General features: G+C 42.0%; 2 protein-coding genes across 2 annotated transcripts; both read right to left on the bottom strand.

The window, feature by feature from the left end:
* Positions 1 to 960: 960 nt before the first annotated feature.
* LOC307248459 (sodium- and chloride-dependent GABA transporter 2-like) lies at positions 961 to 5,315 on the bottom strand (the record flags this gene model as incomplete). The annotated part of the gene is made up of 12 exons (XM_080024856.1): positions 5,201 to 5,315; positions 4,884 to 4,971; positions 4,648 to 4,780; positions 4,422 to 4,556; positions 4,240 to 4,343; positions 3,673 to 3,797; positions 2,703 to 2,815; positions 2,485 to 2,622; positions 2,162 to 2,264; positions 1,643 to 1,743; positions 1,370 to 1,540; positions 961 to 1,080 (listed from the first exon to the last, which is right to left on the bottom strand). The coding sequence occupies exons 1-12, from the start codon at positions 5,298 to 5,300 to the stop codon at positions 961 to 963; spliced, it is 1,431 nt and encodes a 476-aa protein (XP_079880982.1). The 5' UTR covers positions 5,301 to 5,315.
* A 1,915-nt stretch (positions 5,316 to 7,230) lies between these two features.
* Positions 7,231 to 15,648, bottom strand: vwa7 (von Willebrand factor A domain containing 7; the record flags this gene model as incomplete). Its single annotated transcript, XM_080024855.1, has 16 exons — positions 7,231 to 7,797; positions 7,929 to 8,088; positions 8,249 to 8,385; positions 8,613 to 8,917; positions 9,028 to 9,120; positions 9,222 to 9,374; positions 9,595 to 9,727; positions 10,185 to 10,403; positions 10,557 to 10,673; positions 11,628 to 11,740; positions 12,197 to 12,366; positions 12,536 to 12,731; positions 12,817 to 12,951; positions 13,867 to 13,963; positions 14,852 to 15,085; positions 15,403 to 15,648. 16 exons carry the CDS (start codon positions 15,646 to 15,648, stop codon positions 7,231 to 7,233), a joined length of 3,075 nt encoding a protein of 1,024 aa, XP_079880981.1.
* Positions 15,649 to 17,848: the final 2,200 nt, after the last annotated feature.

The following is a 17,848-nucleotide window of genomic DNA, read 5'->3' as shown; positions in this document are numbered from 1 at the left end:
AGTATAATCATGCATATGTACTAAGTACTTGGTTTGGGCCCCTTTTGCACAAATGATTGCCTAAATGCGGTGTGGCATGGATGCTATCAGTCTGTGGCACTGCTGAGGTGTTATGGAAGCCCAGGTTGCTTTGATAGTGGCCTTCAGCTCGTCTGTATTGTTGGGTCTGGTGTGTATCATCTTCCTCTTGACAATAGTCCATAGTTTCTCTTTTGGGTTCAGGTTACACCTCAGCAGTGCCACAGGCTGATAGTATCCATGCCACGCCGCATTTAGGCAATAATTCATGCAAAAGGGGCCCAAACCAAGTACTTAGTACATATGCATGATTATACTTTCTAGAGGGCCGACATTTCTGTATTTAAAATCCTTTTTTTATTGATTTTATGTAATATTCTAATTTTCTGAGATTTTGAATTTGAGGTTTTTATAAACTGTAAGCCGTAATAATCACAATTATAAAAAATAAAGGCTTCACATATCTCACTTTGTATGTAATGAGTCTGTATAAGATATTATTTTCACCTATAAAGTTGAATTACTGAAATAAATGAACTTTTGCACGATATTCTAATTTTTCGAGTTTCACCTGTATGTTACTACTTTTCCAAAATGTGTTTGTATCACCTTATATCAATATTTCTATAGCATGCATAGCATTACGTTCATTTATTATTTTTACTTTTTAGTTGACACTTTACATTGCATTTCAATTTTTTTTTACTAACTAATATTGGCATAAAATAGGCACGTGATGGTGATTACAATGTGACTAAATATATGTTTTTTTCTCTCTAAAAACCACACTGAAAATATGTAATTTTTTGTGTGTTTTGTGGAGAAAGCTGCTTTTTTAACTTTTTCCACAACACTTGTAATCTTGTCGGCCTAAGTAAAATTTCAGTCAGTAACCAGCCTTAGTTGTTGGACAAATAAAAACAGTCGAAGAAGAGTTCGGGTTCAAGCAGCGTCGGTAAACTTGGGCGGATCTTCCCCTGCAGATCTGATGTGCTGTAACTCAGTTTCACCCTTTAGAGTCAGCGAGCAGCCAGGGTCAGGTTGGCACAGATGATGGAAACGCTATGAAATTGAAAGAAGTATTCCATCATTTTCAACAAAAGTATACCGAAACATTGTATTGACTTGAGTGATTTGTCAAGGCTCTTTGAAGAGCGTGAGCGTATAGTAGTATGGTGATTTAGGCTAATCTGTTTGACGGCGGAACATACTAGAATCCTATGTATTAGCTAATATTTTGCAAATGGATTTTAAGATAAGAGGAGTGATTAAGGTCTTAAATAGCAGCTGTGTTCAGAATTCTATTAGATTCATGAATCATTATTTTAAGTTTTTTAAAGTTGTTCCCCACCTGACGGAGGCTCCCGGTCCCAGTTCCCAGTTTATACAGCGCCCATCCCGGCACCAGCAGGATGGAGGAGAGGGCCAGTACCCAGCCCAACACATATGCCCAGGCTGGGTACACGTACCAGCGGTTAAAGGTCAGAGGCTGGTACTCAACCAGAGAACATATAAAAGAGCCCTGAGAAAAAACAATAGGGAGAGCGATTTAGTAGTGGTGTTGACGTTTCATGCATGGAAATGTATTACGCATATATTTGCAACATTGAAGCCCTGGACTCACCAGTGAGACCAGCGGCGTGAGGTAAAGCCAGCAGATTTTAAAGAACGGGCTGGCGTTCACACCTGTCATGTCCTTTATGATGCCATACAAACGCTCTGCCCCTTTGTAGGAGATGTGGTTGAATCATCAGTATAAAGTGACTACATCAGACTACAACAGATATCTGTGAATAACTTGGTGTAACTTCAAGAGGGATATCACTTATAGTTGAGAGTGCAAAAAAACATTATGATGGCATTTAGTGTGATGTCATCAGGGGTCTTGCCATTGGCTAAAGACAACAAATGTGTGATAGCGTCATAAAGAGCATTTCAATTCCTAAATTCTAATTCACGAAGATTGCATTCTAATTTTCCCAGAGCTGTATATGCTATTGCTGATGCATCATGGGAAATGTACAATACATGGTAGCTCATCCCTCTTTATTCATTTTTTAATCATTCTCTCTTAAGCTTGAGTCCCCCAACTTTGTGGAGCTCCAATGTTAAACTGAGCCCCTTTAAAGAACAACATACCTACCGAATACCCATGCCAGTGCCAGGGTTTCAAACACACAGAGAAAGAGGATGCAGGCGCCGTTACAAGCATAGTAGTCAAACATCTGGAACACATACATCCCTCCCTGCAGACAACAGCACAGACATGTATTGTATGGGTTTATTTCATTTGCTTTATATGTCTACCTCAGATGTATGGAAGACTATTTCTGCCAGTTCTTTTCACATTGTCACAATGCTTCAAAAAACAAATCGTAATTTAAAAATCTGTATATTTTTGCAGCAATTCTCCAGCCATGAAGAATGAATGAATTCCTATATGAACATAAAACATGTAATACTGACCTCAGTGATCATGAGAAGCTGACAGAAGAAGCAAATGAGGATGAAGAGGAGGAGGGAGCGTTCCCTTTGGCCTGCCCTGCGCATTACTGTGGGAAACATGTCTATGATGGAGGTCATCACCACCTCCATGGCAACAAACTGTACAGAGAAATGAGGAAGAGGTATTCAATATACAAATGTAAATCAATTATTCTATGAAGAGTTGGTGTGCGTCGTACTTGTGTGTCGAGACCCAAGAGAATGAGCATGACAAAGAAACAGATGGACCACAGTTGGGGCAGAGGCATCATGGCTACAGCCTGAGGGTATGCAATGAACGCCAAGCCTGGACCTGGAAAAAAAAAACAGCATCAGATCCAAGACTCGTCACCTTCTACCAACTGTCTCTGTTGTTTTGGGTCTATTTAGCTTTGAACGCTTTATACAGTAATAGGTAAATGTGTGTGTGTGTGTGCATGCAAGTAATACATAAACAACAACTTCCCGAGTCTCTCAAGATAGAGCAAAGATACTGAACTGCTAAAAGCTCAATAATTGCCACTATGCTTGTCGTGCCTATGGGTGTCCTCAAGATGGCAGCAAAGATTTTAGCCATCGTGGTTCAGTGTTGGAAGAAGCATATTTGAGTAAAAGTGACAATACATTTATGTAATATGAAACTACTCAATTGAAAGAAGAGGTAATGCATTCAAATCCCTACCTCCGTTAAAGTACACAAATATTATCATTAGGTAACACAAGCATACAATACACATTATGCAGTTAAAGGTGCAGTGAGCAATTCTGGCAGACGCTTTTTTTTCAAAACCATTTAATATATCCTCACGATCCACTGTCTACTGTTTGTGCGCTGGAAAAAAAGTGGTGATAATACACAGCCTAGGCTCCGTAAACAAGAATGTAAACAAAGTGTATGTAAACACAGGGGGCCCACAATATTCAGCAATATGCCTGTTTACAGAGCGATATTTAATAAACTTTTATATGTTTATTATGCAAAATGATATAATTACCTCTCAAATAAAGGATAAAGTGACATGAATTATTTTAATCAAGAATAAGTATTTAGTTATATAGCTTTCTCCAGAACATTCCTAGCAATTCTATTGTCATGTACTGAAAAATATTTTTAGTTTATTCACAACATGGCTCTTCCTGATTAGTATCTCTGCTGGCTCCTTGCATTACCTGACTCGGCCACGTTTTCAATGGGAACGCCCTGCTCGTGAGCCATGAATCCCAGCACGGAGAAGACTGCAAACCCAGCCACCACGCTGGTGGCACTGTTCAGTAAACACAGCCAAAGGCAATCCCTGTAAAACAACAAGTTCATTTTCAAACTGCAAACATTTAATAGAGCTTTTCAGCTAGAGTTTGTAACTTTTTGATATAAATGAAAGTCGGTTACATTCAAGCCTTTGCCAAATGAGTTGACACAAATCTGATTAAGACTCTCTCTGTATTTCTCAATATGGCAGCATTTACAACTTGGTGTCACCCCCCCCTCTCCCCCCCGACACTGGTGCAGGAGCTCAAGAGGCGCCCACGAAATGTTTCAGTTGTTGATTTGACTGCTTAGAAAAAAAACAGCAGAGGGATTCAAATTCATGCCAGATCACGGAAGGCTTACCTTGTGTAGACAGTGTTGTTGTAATTGCTCAGAACTCCTCATGGGGGGCGACATAGTATGTAACTTAGTAGTGTAGCTTTAATAATGCCAGAAATGATGTCACTCACACACTGACACATGCTTACTTATAGCAGTTGTTGTTGTACTTGTTGTAGCTGCCTAGCACAGTTAATGAGCCCACACCCACGCTGTACGAGAAGAAGATCTGAGCCCCAGCCTCCATCCAAACCTGTTCCAACAAAGCAATGCTGAGTATATGTGTCCACCTGAACCAAGGAACTATTTCAGTACATCATTGAGCCAATACCTGAGGGTCTAAGAGCCTTGAGGGTTCAGGCAGAAGATAAAACACTACGCCTTGCAGAGCCCCGGGGAGACACAGTCCGCGGATCAAAAGGATTAACAACATCACATAGGGGAAGGTGGCGGTGAAGTATACCACCTGGAAAACAAAAGTTGGACCATTCAAGCATTTGAGAAAAATTTACTGTTTACACATTTACCACAGTCAGTTTTTGGGCTTAGCTAAATACCTTTCCAGTAGACCTGACCCCTTTCCAGATACAAAAGTAGCAGATGATCCACATAGTTATGAGGCACAACAGCACCTCCCACCTGATGCTGCCTATCTCCTCTATCCCTCCTGAGATAGCCAGCACCCGACGTCTACACGGGAGGGGGAAAAAAAACATGGACAAAAAATGTTTTATGGACATCTATTAGGACAAACTTTTAAAAGAACCAAGTTTTTTAATCTACACAAACATACTCCCAGAACTCTGTGGCAGCAGAGGTTGAGTCATTCTGGTTTGTCCTTTCAAGGGTGTTATTACGTGTTGAAAAGTCTACGCAGTCATCTGAAAGGATTCAGACAAAAGAAAATGGTTAAAATGATCTATTCCGAAGCATTTAAAATCGCTTTTCCATTAGGAGTTTTACTATTGATGGCAGTGAAACTATCATTCAACTATTCGTACAGGCAGTGTCTCTCAAGAAGGGTCCTTTGATTGAAATAAAAGTCACTACATCATACAAATGTTAGTTATACAAGTTGAATTTTCATGCATGAGACGGTGTCCATTTGACCTGTGTTCCAGTAGTTGTTGCAGCTGGCCCAGGGGAGCGGAGAGCTGAAGGAGAAGACCAGGTAGAGCAAAGCCCAGGACAGAATAATGATGTAGGTCATACAGCTGTAGAGGAGGATGAGCTGCCCGCCATAGCCGATACCTGTGTGGGGCCAGATTTGATGCTTTGTATTCTAGACAAACATTCAAATAACTGGATTTTCTTCATTTCACTTCACTCACACATCGCTTATTGGTCATGGCCACATACTTGTAGAACTGCTTACTAAGCTGAAGAAAATTAATGAATAAGTAAAGTTTCTCTTTTGTTGTATAAATGTACTCTTCTTTTAAACATACATTTGCTGTTAGACGAGAGTAAACTGCGAAGTGTAGCTTCACCTTCATAAGTAGAGAATTATTCCTTTCTGTAATGTAAATATGTTTTAAAAAAAAAAAATGTATTCAAAGAAGGTGCCACGAGTGCCACTGCTTTATAACATTTTAAATAGAATTGGAAGTGTAAAATTGGAGTTTTCCTTTAAAATAAAAAATCATTAACACAACTGCAACAATTCCCACTTCCCTTGTTTCGTCTAAACCAGAGGCCATGAATGCATGTAGCTGTTACTTTTGTCAATGTTTGCCCTTTACTGATAACCAGCTCTGGTATGAAGAGAAAAAGGTGTCTCTCATTTGTGTTTAACTTTGTGTTTTCTCCATACAGATTGGGTAATGAGTTCCAGCTTCACACTGTCCCTCTTACAGTTTCACAGCGGTAAGGCATCAAATAAAGAAACCCTCAGTTATGTAACAAAATAGTCATTAAAAGACGTTTTTTTAGTGAGTCGTTGTGTGGTTTGTAAAGTAGAGTATGTTTTTGTCTTGCTCTGCTACCATAAATCCCTGAACAGATTACCTTCTGCCAATGGGCATAGCTTTCTCCAGCAGGTGATGCCGCCCTCCTGGGTGTACTGGCCTATGGTGGTCTCCAGAAGAAACAGGGGTACGCCACACGTCACCACAAACACCAGATATGGCACCAGGAAGGCACCTGAATTTAACAAGTTAACAACGATGCATATACCTGCACTGTACCACAGATTTGGGCTAACACCCACCCAGTGGACATGTAGATTTGCTTACCCCCTCCGTTTTTGTAGCAGAGGTAAGGAAACCTCCACACGTTGCCCAGGCCGACAACATTTCCGGCCACAGCCAGGAGAAACTCCGCCTTACTGCCCCAGTGTCCCCTCTCCTCCACCTCCTCCTCCTCCTGCTTGTAATTTACCACAATTTTCTTGTCCAACATACCCACAACCCGGTCTGAACCAAATCATCCCCAAATAGGCCCGTGTCCAGGTTGCCTTTATACTCTCTTTCTCATGGTCATGTAATGAGAAACTGCCGGACCAGTTAATAAGTTCTCCTGGAAATGTAAATTATCCCCAGACTGAGTATGTATTGCGATCTCTAAACAAACAACTGATTGGAACAGTCTAACCATTGGTTTCACCAGAGGAATCATACAAATTTACATCATTTCTTGTCCTGTGGTTTAGCTCACATGTTCCTCCACAACATGCCTCAAAGCTCTCTGAAACATGGTGAGAAGAACACATGGGTGTATGTTGCACAGGCCCCAAGAAATCTCAACCGACCTGTCTGTCAATCTTTGTCCACAAAGTAAACGTGTGAAATAGGCCAAATGGGTTCATGAAAAGACGTGTGTTAGTTAAAATTCAACATGTAACACAACCAACATAAGATGCTTAGCACAGTAGCAGTAAAAACAGTAGCTACAATTATGCATTTTTTAATTATTCAGTAGACATTTAACAATTACAGTAGCAAGAAATAACAAACCAAGCATTCAACAAAGACACTTTTTCTTTGCATTAAGTGCACTTCAAACTTCAAATTACATTTGTTTTTTCAGTTAAATCTGTCCCTGTAAACGTTTTTCTTTTTAGCTCTTTGTGAGAGTTTCTGGATACCAGTGATCAACACGTGGATTAGTTTGACCAGCAAGACATTTGTAATCATGTTGACCTAAAATAGAAAAGACCACAACAGACCAAAGAAAAAGAAAAAGATGCCTGCCAGTGTAATCTGTCCAGCACCACTGGTGTCCGTACTGCCGTCTCTCTGTTGACTCTGCTGTCCAGAGGTTAGATGGCAGCGCTTTATGTTTCCAGCTGCGTCCCAGACCAGCAGCTCAGCCCGAGCAGAGCAGCAGCTGGCTGTGTAACTCACCCACAGGGGCTGAGATGAGCCCAGGACCCATTCAGTTACATTCAAAGGGGAATCTCCTTTCTCTATTCTGGCCTTGTGGTGGTGATTGTGGTGGTGGTTTTGGCCTCCACTGGTAGTCTTGTCCCTGTTTGCCTGTTGCTGGTCGGGGTCAGGCTTGGCCTCTCCCTGGCTTTCCTCTCTGGGTGGGGGGCTGTGGAACAAAGTCAGAACGCCTTCACCCTTCTCTAGCTGGAGGGCAGCAAGGCCGGAGCGCCCCCTGTCTGACACGACCAGAGATACACTCCAGCTGGACTCATGGCAATGGGAAGGACAGGTTGAATGAACTCGTGCAGTGGAGCAGGATGGCGGGGACGTATCAGGATCCTACAAGGGAAAGATGAAGTGATATAAGTGCCATACACAGCAAATGTACAAGATGAAGAGACTTCTGTATAAAACAATAACACTTGACTCAGAATGGAGCATATCCTATAATTTTTTTCGTCAATGCTCACCGGGGGGACCACAGTCAAGTAGGCCACTGCGTAATTTGCGTCTGGAGAGTCAAGAGCACGCACAGTGAGTGTGAGGGTGACAGTCGCTCCTGCCTGACCACTGGCAGGAGTGTGGAGGTCCACTTGACCGCGGAAAGACCCTCTTTCTGCAACATGAAACCTGAGGACAGAAACTCAATCTTAAAGAACAAATATGTCCCCGTAATTCAAACTGTCCCCAAAAGGTATGTCATTTTCCGTACAAGCATCACATTTTTATGACATTCATATTACTAATTAAATGGCAAATTAGGAGTCTTGCTGTTCATTTTCTTTTCTACCTGTAGGGTCCTCTCTTAAGAAGATATCCACAGTCATCATCAGCGGTCAGACTGAAGAGTCGGGCCGGGCCATGGTTCAAGATGTCAAAGTCCACCATTGTGCTGTGACCAGGTACCAGGCGGGGCACGGACAACACCTGGAAAGATAGAGACACACAACCTATGAAAGATTATCACAACAAGCTCACTGGATTAGAGGTAAATCCATGTAAAATTGTATGGAAAAGTTGATCACAGAAAGTTATAATGTAGCATTTTGAAAGGTGAGATACTGCATTCACAATCAGAAGAAACAGATTTTTAAATGCTGTCCACCAGAACAGTTGAACGCATCAGACACGTCTTGTTGAGCATTACGGTTTACCTGTATCTGAACGTGAGTGGGCTCAACCATCTCTGTGGAAACCCTCTCCAGCTTGTTTCCTTTGCTGTCTCGGCCTGTCAGTCCAACACAGAAGGGAACTCTGGGAACGGACTCCAGCCATCCCACCAGCTCCTCTACAGAGTGGGAGGGGGAGGAGGAGGAGGAGGAGGAGGGGGAGGAAGAGGAGTTGAGCTTCACCTGCTGGAGGCTCTCTCCATCAGCTCCTAGTAGGGTCGCGTGACTGAAGGACGCCTCCTCATCTGGAGCCAAGCCTGTCACAGCCAGCACCAGAAAGGCAGGGACACCTTTGGAAATCAAGGCAGTTTTTGGCAAAAGGCAGACACATTCCTAGTTGTGAAGACTGATAAATCATTAGTTATATTATATATTTTTTAAAAGAATCACAGTCCCTTACCTGCTATCGGACTACCTTCCACTCTGGCTAGACCTGGATGGGTCTCATTGGTCACAGTGGCAAAATAGTAGAGGAAATCCACACTGCTGTCACCTGGGGATGCAAATCAAAGATCAAAGTTTTTGTCTCTTTTGTCAGTACGAGTGCAGTTACATAACACCTAATGTAACCAACAAATGACTTTTTCTTCTTACCTATTACATTAAATGTGAGGTGTCCGTCACTCTTGGCTTGGAGTTTCCACCGGCCTGGTTGTACCGGAGGGAGCAGTCTGATGCGGTAAAGACCCTCGAAGCGCTCCAACTCTGCCAGAGGGCCTTGGTTGCTCAACAGAGGCTGGCTTTGTTCTGAAAAATGAAAGGACGATGACTAATCTTTTTTTATCAATTGCAAAGAAGAGACCTCGCCTTAGTACGGTCCTTGATTTGTTTGTCTGATCTTCTGACTGAGCCGAACCTTTTTAAAGTAAAGATGTTTTCTTTGCGATCACGTCCTCTTGCCAGTTATTGTACAAGTCGTTACATAGTATATGATATACTGTCACTCGTAACTTTGCCCCACAGTTACCTGATGGACTGGTAAGGATGCACTCAATCAGGACGCCAGTGATGTGTAGTGTGACATTTTTAACTGAGCTGTCAACTCTGAAGGAATGAGAGGACATCAACTCTTGGTCACTTTCCACATGGAGGAGTGTCACCTGGGGAAGAAGGAGGGAAATATTATCTTGTTAGCAGTTAGCCATCTACTAACACGACTTAGCAGATAGCTTGTTGCTAATGCCAAATGCAGTTAATATAGGTTTGAGGATGTGTATTCAATTCATCACCTTGTGACACTATATTGGCAGCTATGCCAAAGATTGGTGGATGTCAATAGCAATTTAAAATGGGCCATCACTTGTAATGATGATAAATGAGAAGTGATGTAAGACAATTATCAAAGTGTTTGTTTTTCCGACTTTCCTCTAATCTTTGCTCTTTTTGGTTGACTTTTACCTACACATGTGTCATTTGCAATTATTCTGTTAACATAAGGGAAGAAATGCTCTGGTCACAATCACTAGACAAGGTTAACCTAAAGAACTCATTTGAGTCAGTTCAGTTCAACTGACTGTGCTAAACATTGATCTCCTTCAAAGGATCTTAATGTTGTACCTTGTCTGCAGCTATGCTATCCTCCACTATGGTAGAGACCCTGTGGATGTCAGAGTTGGTGGTGAATATTGTCAGTCCTCCTGAGAGGGAGGACAGGGAAGAGTACAGAGAGAAACGATCAGGGGACAAAGGACCCTTACTCCTCCTCCTCCTCCTCCTCTTCCTCCTCCCTCTGCTCTCTGTCGAGTAGTTTGGGTCTTCAGTAAGGAGAAACGTCACCTGTGGGGATATCAGCCCATAACGTGAGCAAAGTTTAAAAAATACAATTCATATTATGTAGTTCAACATAAAAAGAGACATATATTCATGTGTGCAAGACTGGAGTCAATAGCTTTGATGAGAGAGGAATTCGCTGTGATAATTAAAACCTACCTTGCTCTGTTTCTCATGTGCGAGGGCCTTCACCGCATCAAACAGGTGGGCGTCTTTAGGGGAAGCATCAGTGAATACAAATATCTCGGACAACGGTGGGCTGTGAGTGAGTGCAAGCTGAAAACAAACGGCAAGATGGGAAATTAGGGGCCTCACGTGCAGTGATTACAGCTGAAAGAAAACATTTTGCTGCAAGGAATGCTGTCAGAAAATTGCTTAATGAATATACATTTTTTTTTACCACTTCAGGCCCTCTTATGCATACATAGCCCATGTCACCTGACAACCGCACAATGCAGAGCTCTTAAACTTTAAACTTGATATAGGCCTAGTGTATTTATACAATTCACTCAACAAATTGCATTTTGGTCATGTAAGAATCACCTTAGTTTTTGGCCGAATCAAAGTTAATGAATATAATAGATTGGATATTATCTGTGAGTTATTCATTTCAATGCCTGTGCTGTGTGTGAATATTTCTGAAAAATGTGAAGTATAATGCGCAGCAGCTAAATAGTGAACCTGCAGCAATGTCTTGGTTCTAATGTGACACCAATCACCTGATAGAAATGTGCTTCAACTAGTTTACCTGAACAATGCTGCTGTGACAGAATTTCCCCTCATGTTCCCGTAAGGCTCCCGTGATGGGAAGTGGGTGTAACCTACTGGAATCTGAATGATTTTATAGCCTTCTGCATTTCATTTCCAAATAAACATCATAGCCTACCGATAAATAACGGTTTATGGTCCCTGTGGCAACAAACCACAGGGTGATGCTAAAGTTGGCACTGCAGTCATTTCAAGGAATTGTTTGGTTCATTTTTAACTTGTGTCTCAAGCAGTTTGTAGATATACTGTAACGTGTTCCCTCAGCCGTTAATCTGTTTTGCTCATAGATAATATCGTCAGTTTCACAAGATTTCCAGTTGATTCGTAAAACAGTGCCCCTTTGTTTGGCTGATTTCAAACTCCAACTTTATACTCAACATTCATCCGTTGCTTACCCATCTCGCTTCATCCCTCAGATGACTTTAACTTGAACATCACAAAAGAAACATCATCCAAATGTACCTGGATAGCAGAGAAGCACATCTCTGGTTCGTCCCCTCCTCCCAGAGCCATCAGGTTCTCCATGTGCTCCATAAACTGGTTTGGATCATCCGTCTCATACACTGGTCCAACCCCTACAGAATGCAGTAGATAGAAATGTTAGCAGTTGTTAGTCAACAGCTGATGGCTTTCTGAGCAGAAATTACAGTAATTATCTTTGTGTGCTATATTACACTCTGTAGATAACAAAACCCACCTTCCAGCACCTTCAAAGCTTACTAATTAATTAAAAGGCCTACATGGCATCTTATCTGTTTATTCTGTACTATTATTGAGATTAGGAGCGGGCTGCGGAGGTCTGGTATAACCTTTCTTCTTTCTTAATCCCAAATCCCTAGAGTTTTTTGTAGTTTAAACCTGTTCTCCAGCACCAACCAACATTGAACTTAACTGAAGTAAAACATAATAGATAATGGATGAGTGATAAAAGGTCAAGACAACATAGTTTCAGCTAAACTCTTACAGCAGATCTTTCCAGCTTTATGCAATGCTATTTCCATTCCTGACCGTGACAACTAGCCACATCTTACCTGGGTCATGGAAGGGCACAAGTAGAAAGGTGCCAGGCTGCCCAGGGCTGTTCGCTCGGCTCTTGAGGATGGAGTGGGCCCTGAATCGAGCAGCAGTGATCTCCTCAAACATGCTGCCTGTCGTGTCCATGACAAACACCAACGCAGGGACCTGCTTCACACTGAAGAGCCTTTCGAAGACAGTTCAGAAGGAATTAAAGACAATACTACAAAAACTGAAAAGCATAAAATAATGATGTGTCATTGGGTGGAATACAACATATTTACCAATTAAGGTGGGCATACTGTGTTCTCCTTGGGAACATGCAAGTTATATCTTTAAAATAAATCCAAACCTACCTGAGGAATGTTTTGTGGCCCACAGTGTCCCTTAGGTCTCTTAGTACACTCAGGGTAGCCTCAGTAGCCAAAGTAGCAGCTTCCACATGGAGGTAGTGGTGAGGGGAGAAGAGAGGTGAGGTGCTGTCCTTGTTGATGCCCCCTTTGGCCCCCACATAGCGGCTACTGTCCATTATACCGCCATGACTACACTTGCCTGAAAAAGAAGTAGTATCTTTGGTTAAATTGTATGTTTTCTGGCTGGACTTCAACCATTGTTGGCTGAGGTTTTACTGACATACCCTGAGGTTTTGGGGGGAAAGTGCTAAAGTAGCCGGAGGTGAGAAGCTGGGAGTCTTGCTTTGCGTTTTTCATTCTTGACAGTAGGTTGTCTCGACAGGTGGTACTGAAGCACTCCATGCAGGTAGGAGTGTCTTCTGTGGACATAAATGGAAAGGGGTTAGAGAGTATTATTGTTATCGGAGCCCGAATCATTACTGCATCCCTCAGTCTCACTTTCAGCACCAGCTCTGCATCCCCTTTCTCTCCTCTTTAACTTACTAAGGGTCATATTCTAAACTGTAGTGGAGATTAGGAGAGTGATATCAGCTGGTCCTGTAGGTAATACATCAATAGTACACCATGACACTTGTCATTGTATCTATGATAGATCAAAAATACAGTGGCCTTGTACCTAAAATCACACTCCATAATTGTACAGAAAATAAAATGTTAACATTTGAGAAGCTTGCACACCTGTTTTCCACTTGTCATTAATACAGTGTATACATAAGAGTGTCCTGTTTTGTTCCCAGAATGCACTGTATACATAACATATATATTGTTAGGTGTGGTATTAATACCAGACAGATTGCTGCATGTTCTCTTTCCGACCCCATGCATAACCTGTTCTTCCATTGACAAATCACTGACGTGTCATTTGCCATGCTTTATGTCAAGCTGCCTTGCCTAACATAACACATGACAAGGACAAAATCTGTGTTGATTTAGCTAATTCCCCAGTTACTAGTCAAACTCCTTGTGATGCCATTTTCAGTATTATATTTTGATATAACACACTATACACTATACATTATGCCTATACAGAACCCTATTACAAAAGCCCTTAGAGCTGGGCGATATGGTTGAAATCAAATCGTGATATTTATCACCATACTAAATGGACACAATTCACATTCAAGCACGTGAAACACAGACTACTTAATCTAATGTTAATCTCAGCTGGAATTGGATAACTGATATTATCAACTCATTTCCCAGCCCAATAGGGTCAATTTCTGATGTGATAAAGAGAGTGTTTGTGTAATCACAGCAGTGAAGTTGTGAATGACCTTTAGCCACTGGGATGGCAGGCTCCTCCGGCTGCAGCAGGTGGAGGTAAATGTTGCGCTGGCCCATCTCAACCCAGTTACTGTGGCTGTAGAAGTCCTGCCACCATGGAAGTTTGAAAGACAAAACATTAGTTGTGGGGTCTGTTACACATATTGATTTAATTGCTGTGTCAATATCTATGCCACATTAACATACAGGTCAATATCCATGCAAGCAATTTGACAGAACGTAAATGGACAAGAAAAAAGGAAACAGAATGATTTCCTAAAAGATAAATTGGCAAACCACAACTTCAGTGTTGGAGTTTTTTTCAAAATGAAGTTCAGGGCAAGCCATAGCTTTTACCTTTAATCATGTCATTAATGATTCGCTTATTATCCAACAAGACAACAACCCCCATTCCTGACACCACTCTGATCAGTGAACATATTATATCTGTGTCACCACCATTGGAAATGGCACACTTTATTATGTCCAGACTGAGGGAAATCTCCAAAGCAGAATCATCATTGTTAATCCTGTCCCATCTGTCTCTGTTAACAATATGTTTGACTTGTCCAGACAAATGTTACACGTCATTAGCCACATGATAGTACAAACTGCTTTCCTTTTGTGTTTAAAACATTTTTCTGCTAAAGACTTAAAGCTGGGGTATGTGATTTCTGATTGGTCAAAGTTAACATGAGCTGACACTTTGACCAATCAGAGTGAGGCTCCGATTCTCTGTTCTTATTGGCTGTTGGGACTGTCTATTCACTTTGGCATGACTTTGTTGGTGTAGAGCCTGTCAGGGAGGGACCATAGGGGAGGGACCAAAGAGAACAAGTGGAGTGGTTGAGGTATTTGGATTCGAATCTCTATCCCAACTGCCATTTTCTCCCCAAATCCTCCACCCAGCTTTAACCTCTCTCTCTATTCTCAAGGTCATAATGGTCATGTAACAATTATCTATTTGTGTGTCTTAATTGCAGCGCTGCTATGTACCTGCAAAGAGTGAAACAGCTGGCCCAAGCTGTGACGAGCACTCTGGTACTCCTTGGCCCGTACTGAGAGCAGAGTCTGCGCCCAGAACTGACGTAACATCAGCATGGAGCTGTCCACGCGCTCTGAATCAAAGTGGTACACCGGGTCGGACCGGGTAGCGCTCAGGAAGTCCATGGCCGCGTTGGACTTGACCACCTCTCCCACAGCTCTGCAGAAGCTACGTCCCAGGCTGGTCTAGATAAAGGGGAAACAGGCTCATTCGTTTTCTTTTTACCATCATAGTTATTAAAATGGACAAAAATAGTACAATGGAATGTGAACACAGAGGATGAGAAGTTGCTAAAGTGTGCATTCATTGAAACGGTTCTGTTTCAAGAACTGTATAAAGCTACTTCATTTGTGTAAATGCAGATGATCAGCCACTGATGCTGGCTCATTTTACTACAGGCCTCAGTGATAATTGATAGGATTTATTTATTCTTCCAAGCCAGAGGTGTGGTCTTTTATAATGATTTTATACCGAATAAACAGTTCATTTCCTATCAGCTCACCTGCTCCTCTGCATGGTCTCCCTGGTGTGTCTTGGAGTCCCTCAGAGTCTCCATGGTGATGTTGAGAATGGCCTGCTCTGTAATGTACTGGTGTGTTTGCGAGTCCCAGGACAGAGTTAACACTCGAGACCAAAAGTTGGGGAGGAAGCCCGTGCATGGTAAAGCAAGGAGGAGGAGGTGAGTCAGAATACACCAGTGCATCTGCTTACCGAATCCCTCCAAAATACTTCGGCTGCCCTGAGACATCTTGTCCTGGAGATGAGGGTCACATCCTACCTGCATAGAATAAAAGAAGACCAAATACACTCTGGTATCCAATATAATGGCATTTAATAAGCATGGATGGGATGGACTATCCCTTAAAAAATAGTTTGTTAATACTTTGATTTTGTTATGTTTTGCTCGTTGAATGGATGGATATGATTTGACCCAACCCCTATTGTGAGGTAAAGTTGTGTGTTAATTTGATCATTTTGTGCCGCTCATCCATGTGTCCTTTTTCTGTCATTGCCCACTCCTTAACCCCTCCACCCCTCTACCCCAAACCTCCTCTCTCATTTGTCTCAGCCCTGTCTGTACAGAGGCTCCTATTGTTCTTTGTCATCTTTATTCAGATACAATACTTTGGTTTTGTTCTCCCAGTCCTGTGCCTTGACAAGGGGGAAACTGAAACAAAGCATGACGCCTACAAACAACTGCTCCCTCCGCTCTGCAAGCCTCCATTCAGCAAATCAGTTTGAGCTAAATTAAAGGACTTCCTCCTTTCACTTGCTATTGCAGGTGTTGCACAATTTCTGTTAACCGAACACTGATTTTTAAAAACAGTTTTACTTTTTTATAATGAGAACTTTTAGTTCCTCTTGGATCCTCATCTTTTGTTTTGTTTGCCCATCAACAAACTAAGGCGTGTTCACTCCAAACTTCCTATTTTATAACTGTGCAATAATGTCAACTAGAAATGGGAGAATCATTTTCAATACAACCTGAGAGCAAAAATGAGTGCACACAATATTGATTATTTTTGAATGATGGCTTGTATTCTAACAGCCAACAGACTTTTCCTTAATTGCTGTTCTAACAATTTAACAATTTCGACACAAACAAAATGTGTTCTCACCTCAATTCATCCTGGCGGACTTTTGTTCAGACACAGCAGCATTCAGCGGTGACGTCCCCAGTCCTCCGAGTGTGTTATGACACCACACATGTACGCTCATATGATCAGGTAGACTTTCACCACAACCTGCTAGCAGAGAAAACTGTGCCCAGTATCACAGCACTCCTGTCTGTGTAATACAACTATATCAGGTCTCCACATGGGTCTGTTCTTGGGATCTTGTGTCGGGCCACCTCCTTAGTAAGAGAAGTAACAAAAAAAGATAGGAACAAAATAAGCACTTTGTTGAACACGGGATGAGAGTCTGGTTGACGCCGAGTGGTCTTGGGTGCATTTCTTAAGGAGTGGGGCGCACCATGAGACAGAAGACATCTCGTCATAGCTCCCCTACAGCCCCGTGCCCCTCCTTACCCCCCCCCCCCCCCCCCCCATTATTGCACGGTGCATTGATTCACCACAATAGGGACGCATATATTACCATCCACTGTGTTCAACTTAGGCCTTCCCCAACCCCCCCTTGCCCTCCATCTATCACTTTCTCTTTCCCTCACAAAACTCAAAAACACCCAAATCTTTTCACAACTGCAACCACTAAAAGCCCTTCTTCTCTCCCTGGTTACCCTCATTTCTAACAGTAATGCAGAGGAGGGCATCAGTTGCCAGCCAACGCTATAGGGACAGTGTTGAACTTCAGTTGGTTGGATCACAGGCTGTAAAAGGCGAAGAAGTGAATGATTGGGCAATGTTAAAGCTTTGGTGTCCTGTTGTTGCAGGGGTTTGGTTCTTGTATGTTTCTGACCTCATTGTGTTACATCAATGCATATTTCTTCCATTATCATATCTGCACATTGCAGATAACCTTTTTACTTTACACTGTGTACATTTTCACAATATTTTGCTTACTTGACAATCAACCTGATTCTTATTCTGATTCATATTTCTCTAGTGCTGTGTAAGAAATAAACTGTTGCTGCCAGGACACCCCAAACAATCTGTTGTTTTACTTAACGATTGAAACAGTGTCAGAGAGTAAAAATTTTAAAAGCAAGTAGCAGGTAGCAAGTGTTTGTGTCTGTGGCATGTTTTTCATTGCAATGAATTGATGATTGTATTCATCTGATGAGCAATTTAGATCAGTATAGATGAGTGGAAGGATTGAATGGACATAATCCCAGTACCACAAGGTCAGTGAAGGATGTGGCTAAAACACATTTTGACTTTTTGCAATGCACGCACAATTTCAGAGGAAACCCCCAATTTACTGGCAGTCAGGTCAGGTGCAGGTGTGGTTAGTGCATGTTTCCTGTTTACTTGTGATTACACCTTCTC

This window comes from Ammodytes marinus (genome assembly GCF_949987685.1).
Source record: "Ammodytes marinus genome assembly, chromosome: 3".
Classification (NCBI taxonomy): Eukaryota; Metazoa; Chordata; class Actinopteri; order Uranoscopiformes; family Ammodytidae; genus Ammodytes; species Ammodytes marinus.
This window is presented reverse-complemented; position numbering and strand designations above follow the sequence as displayed.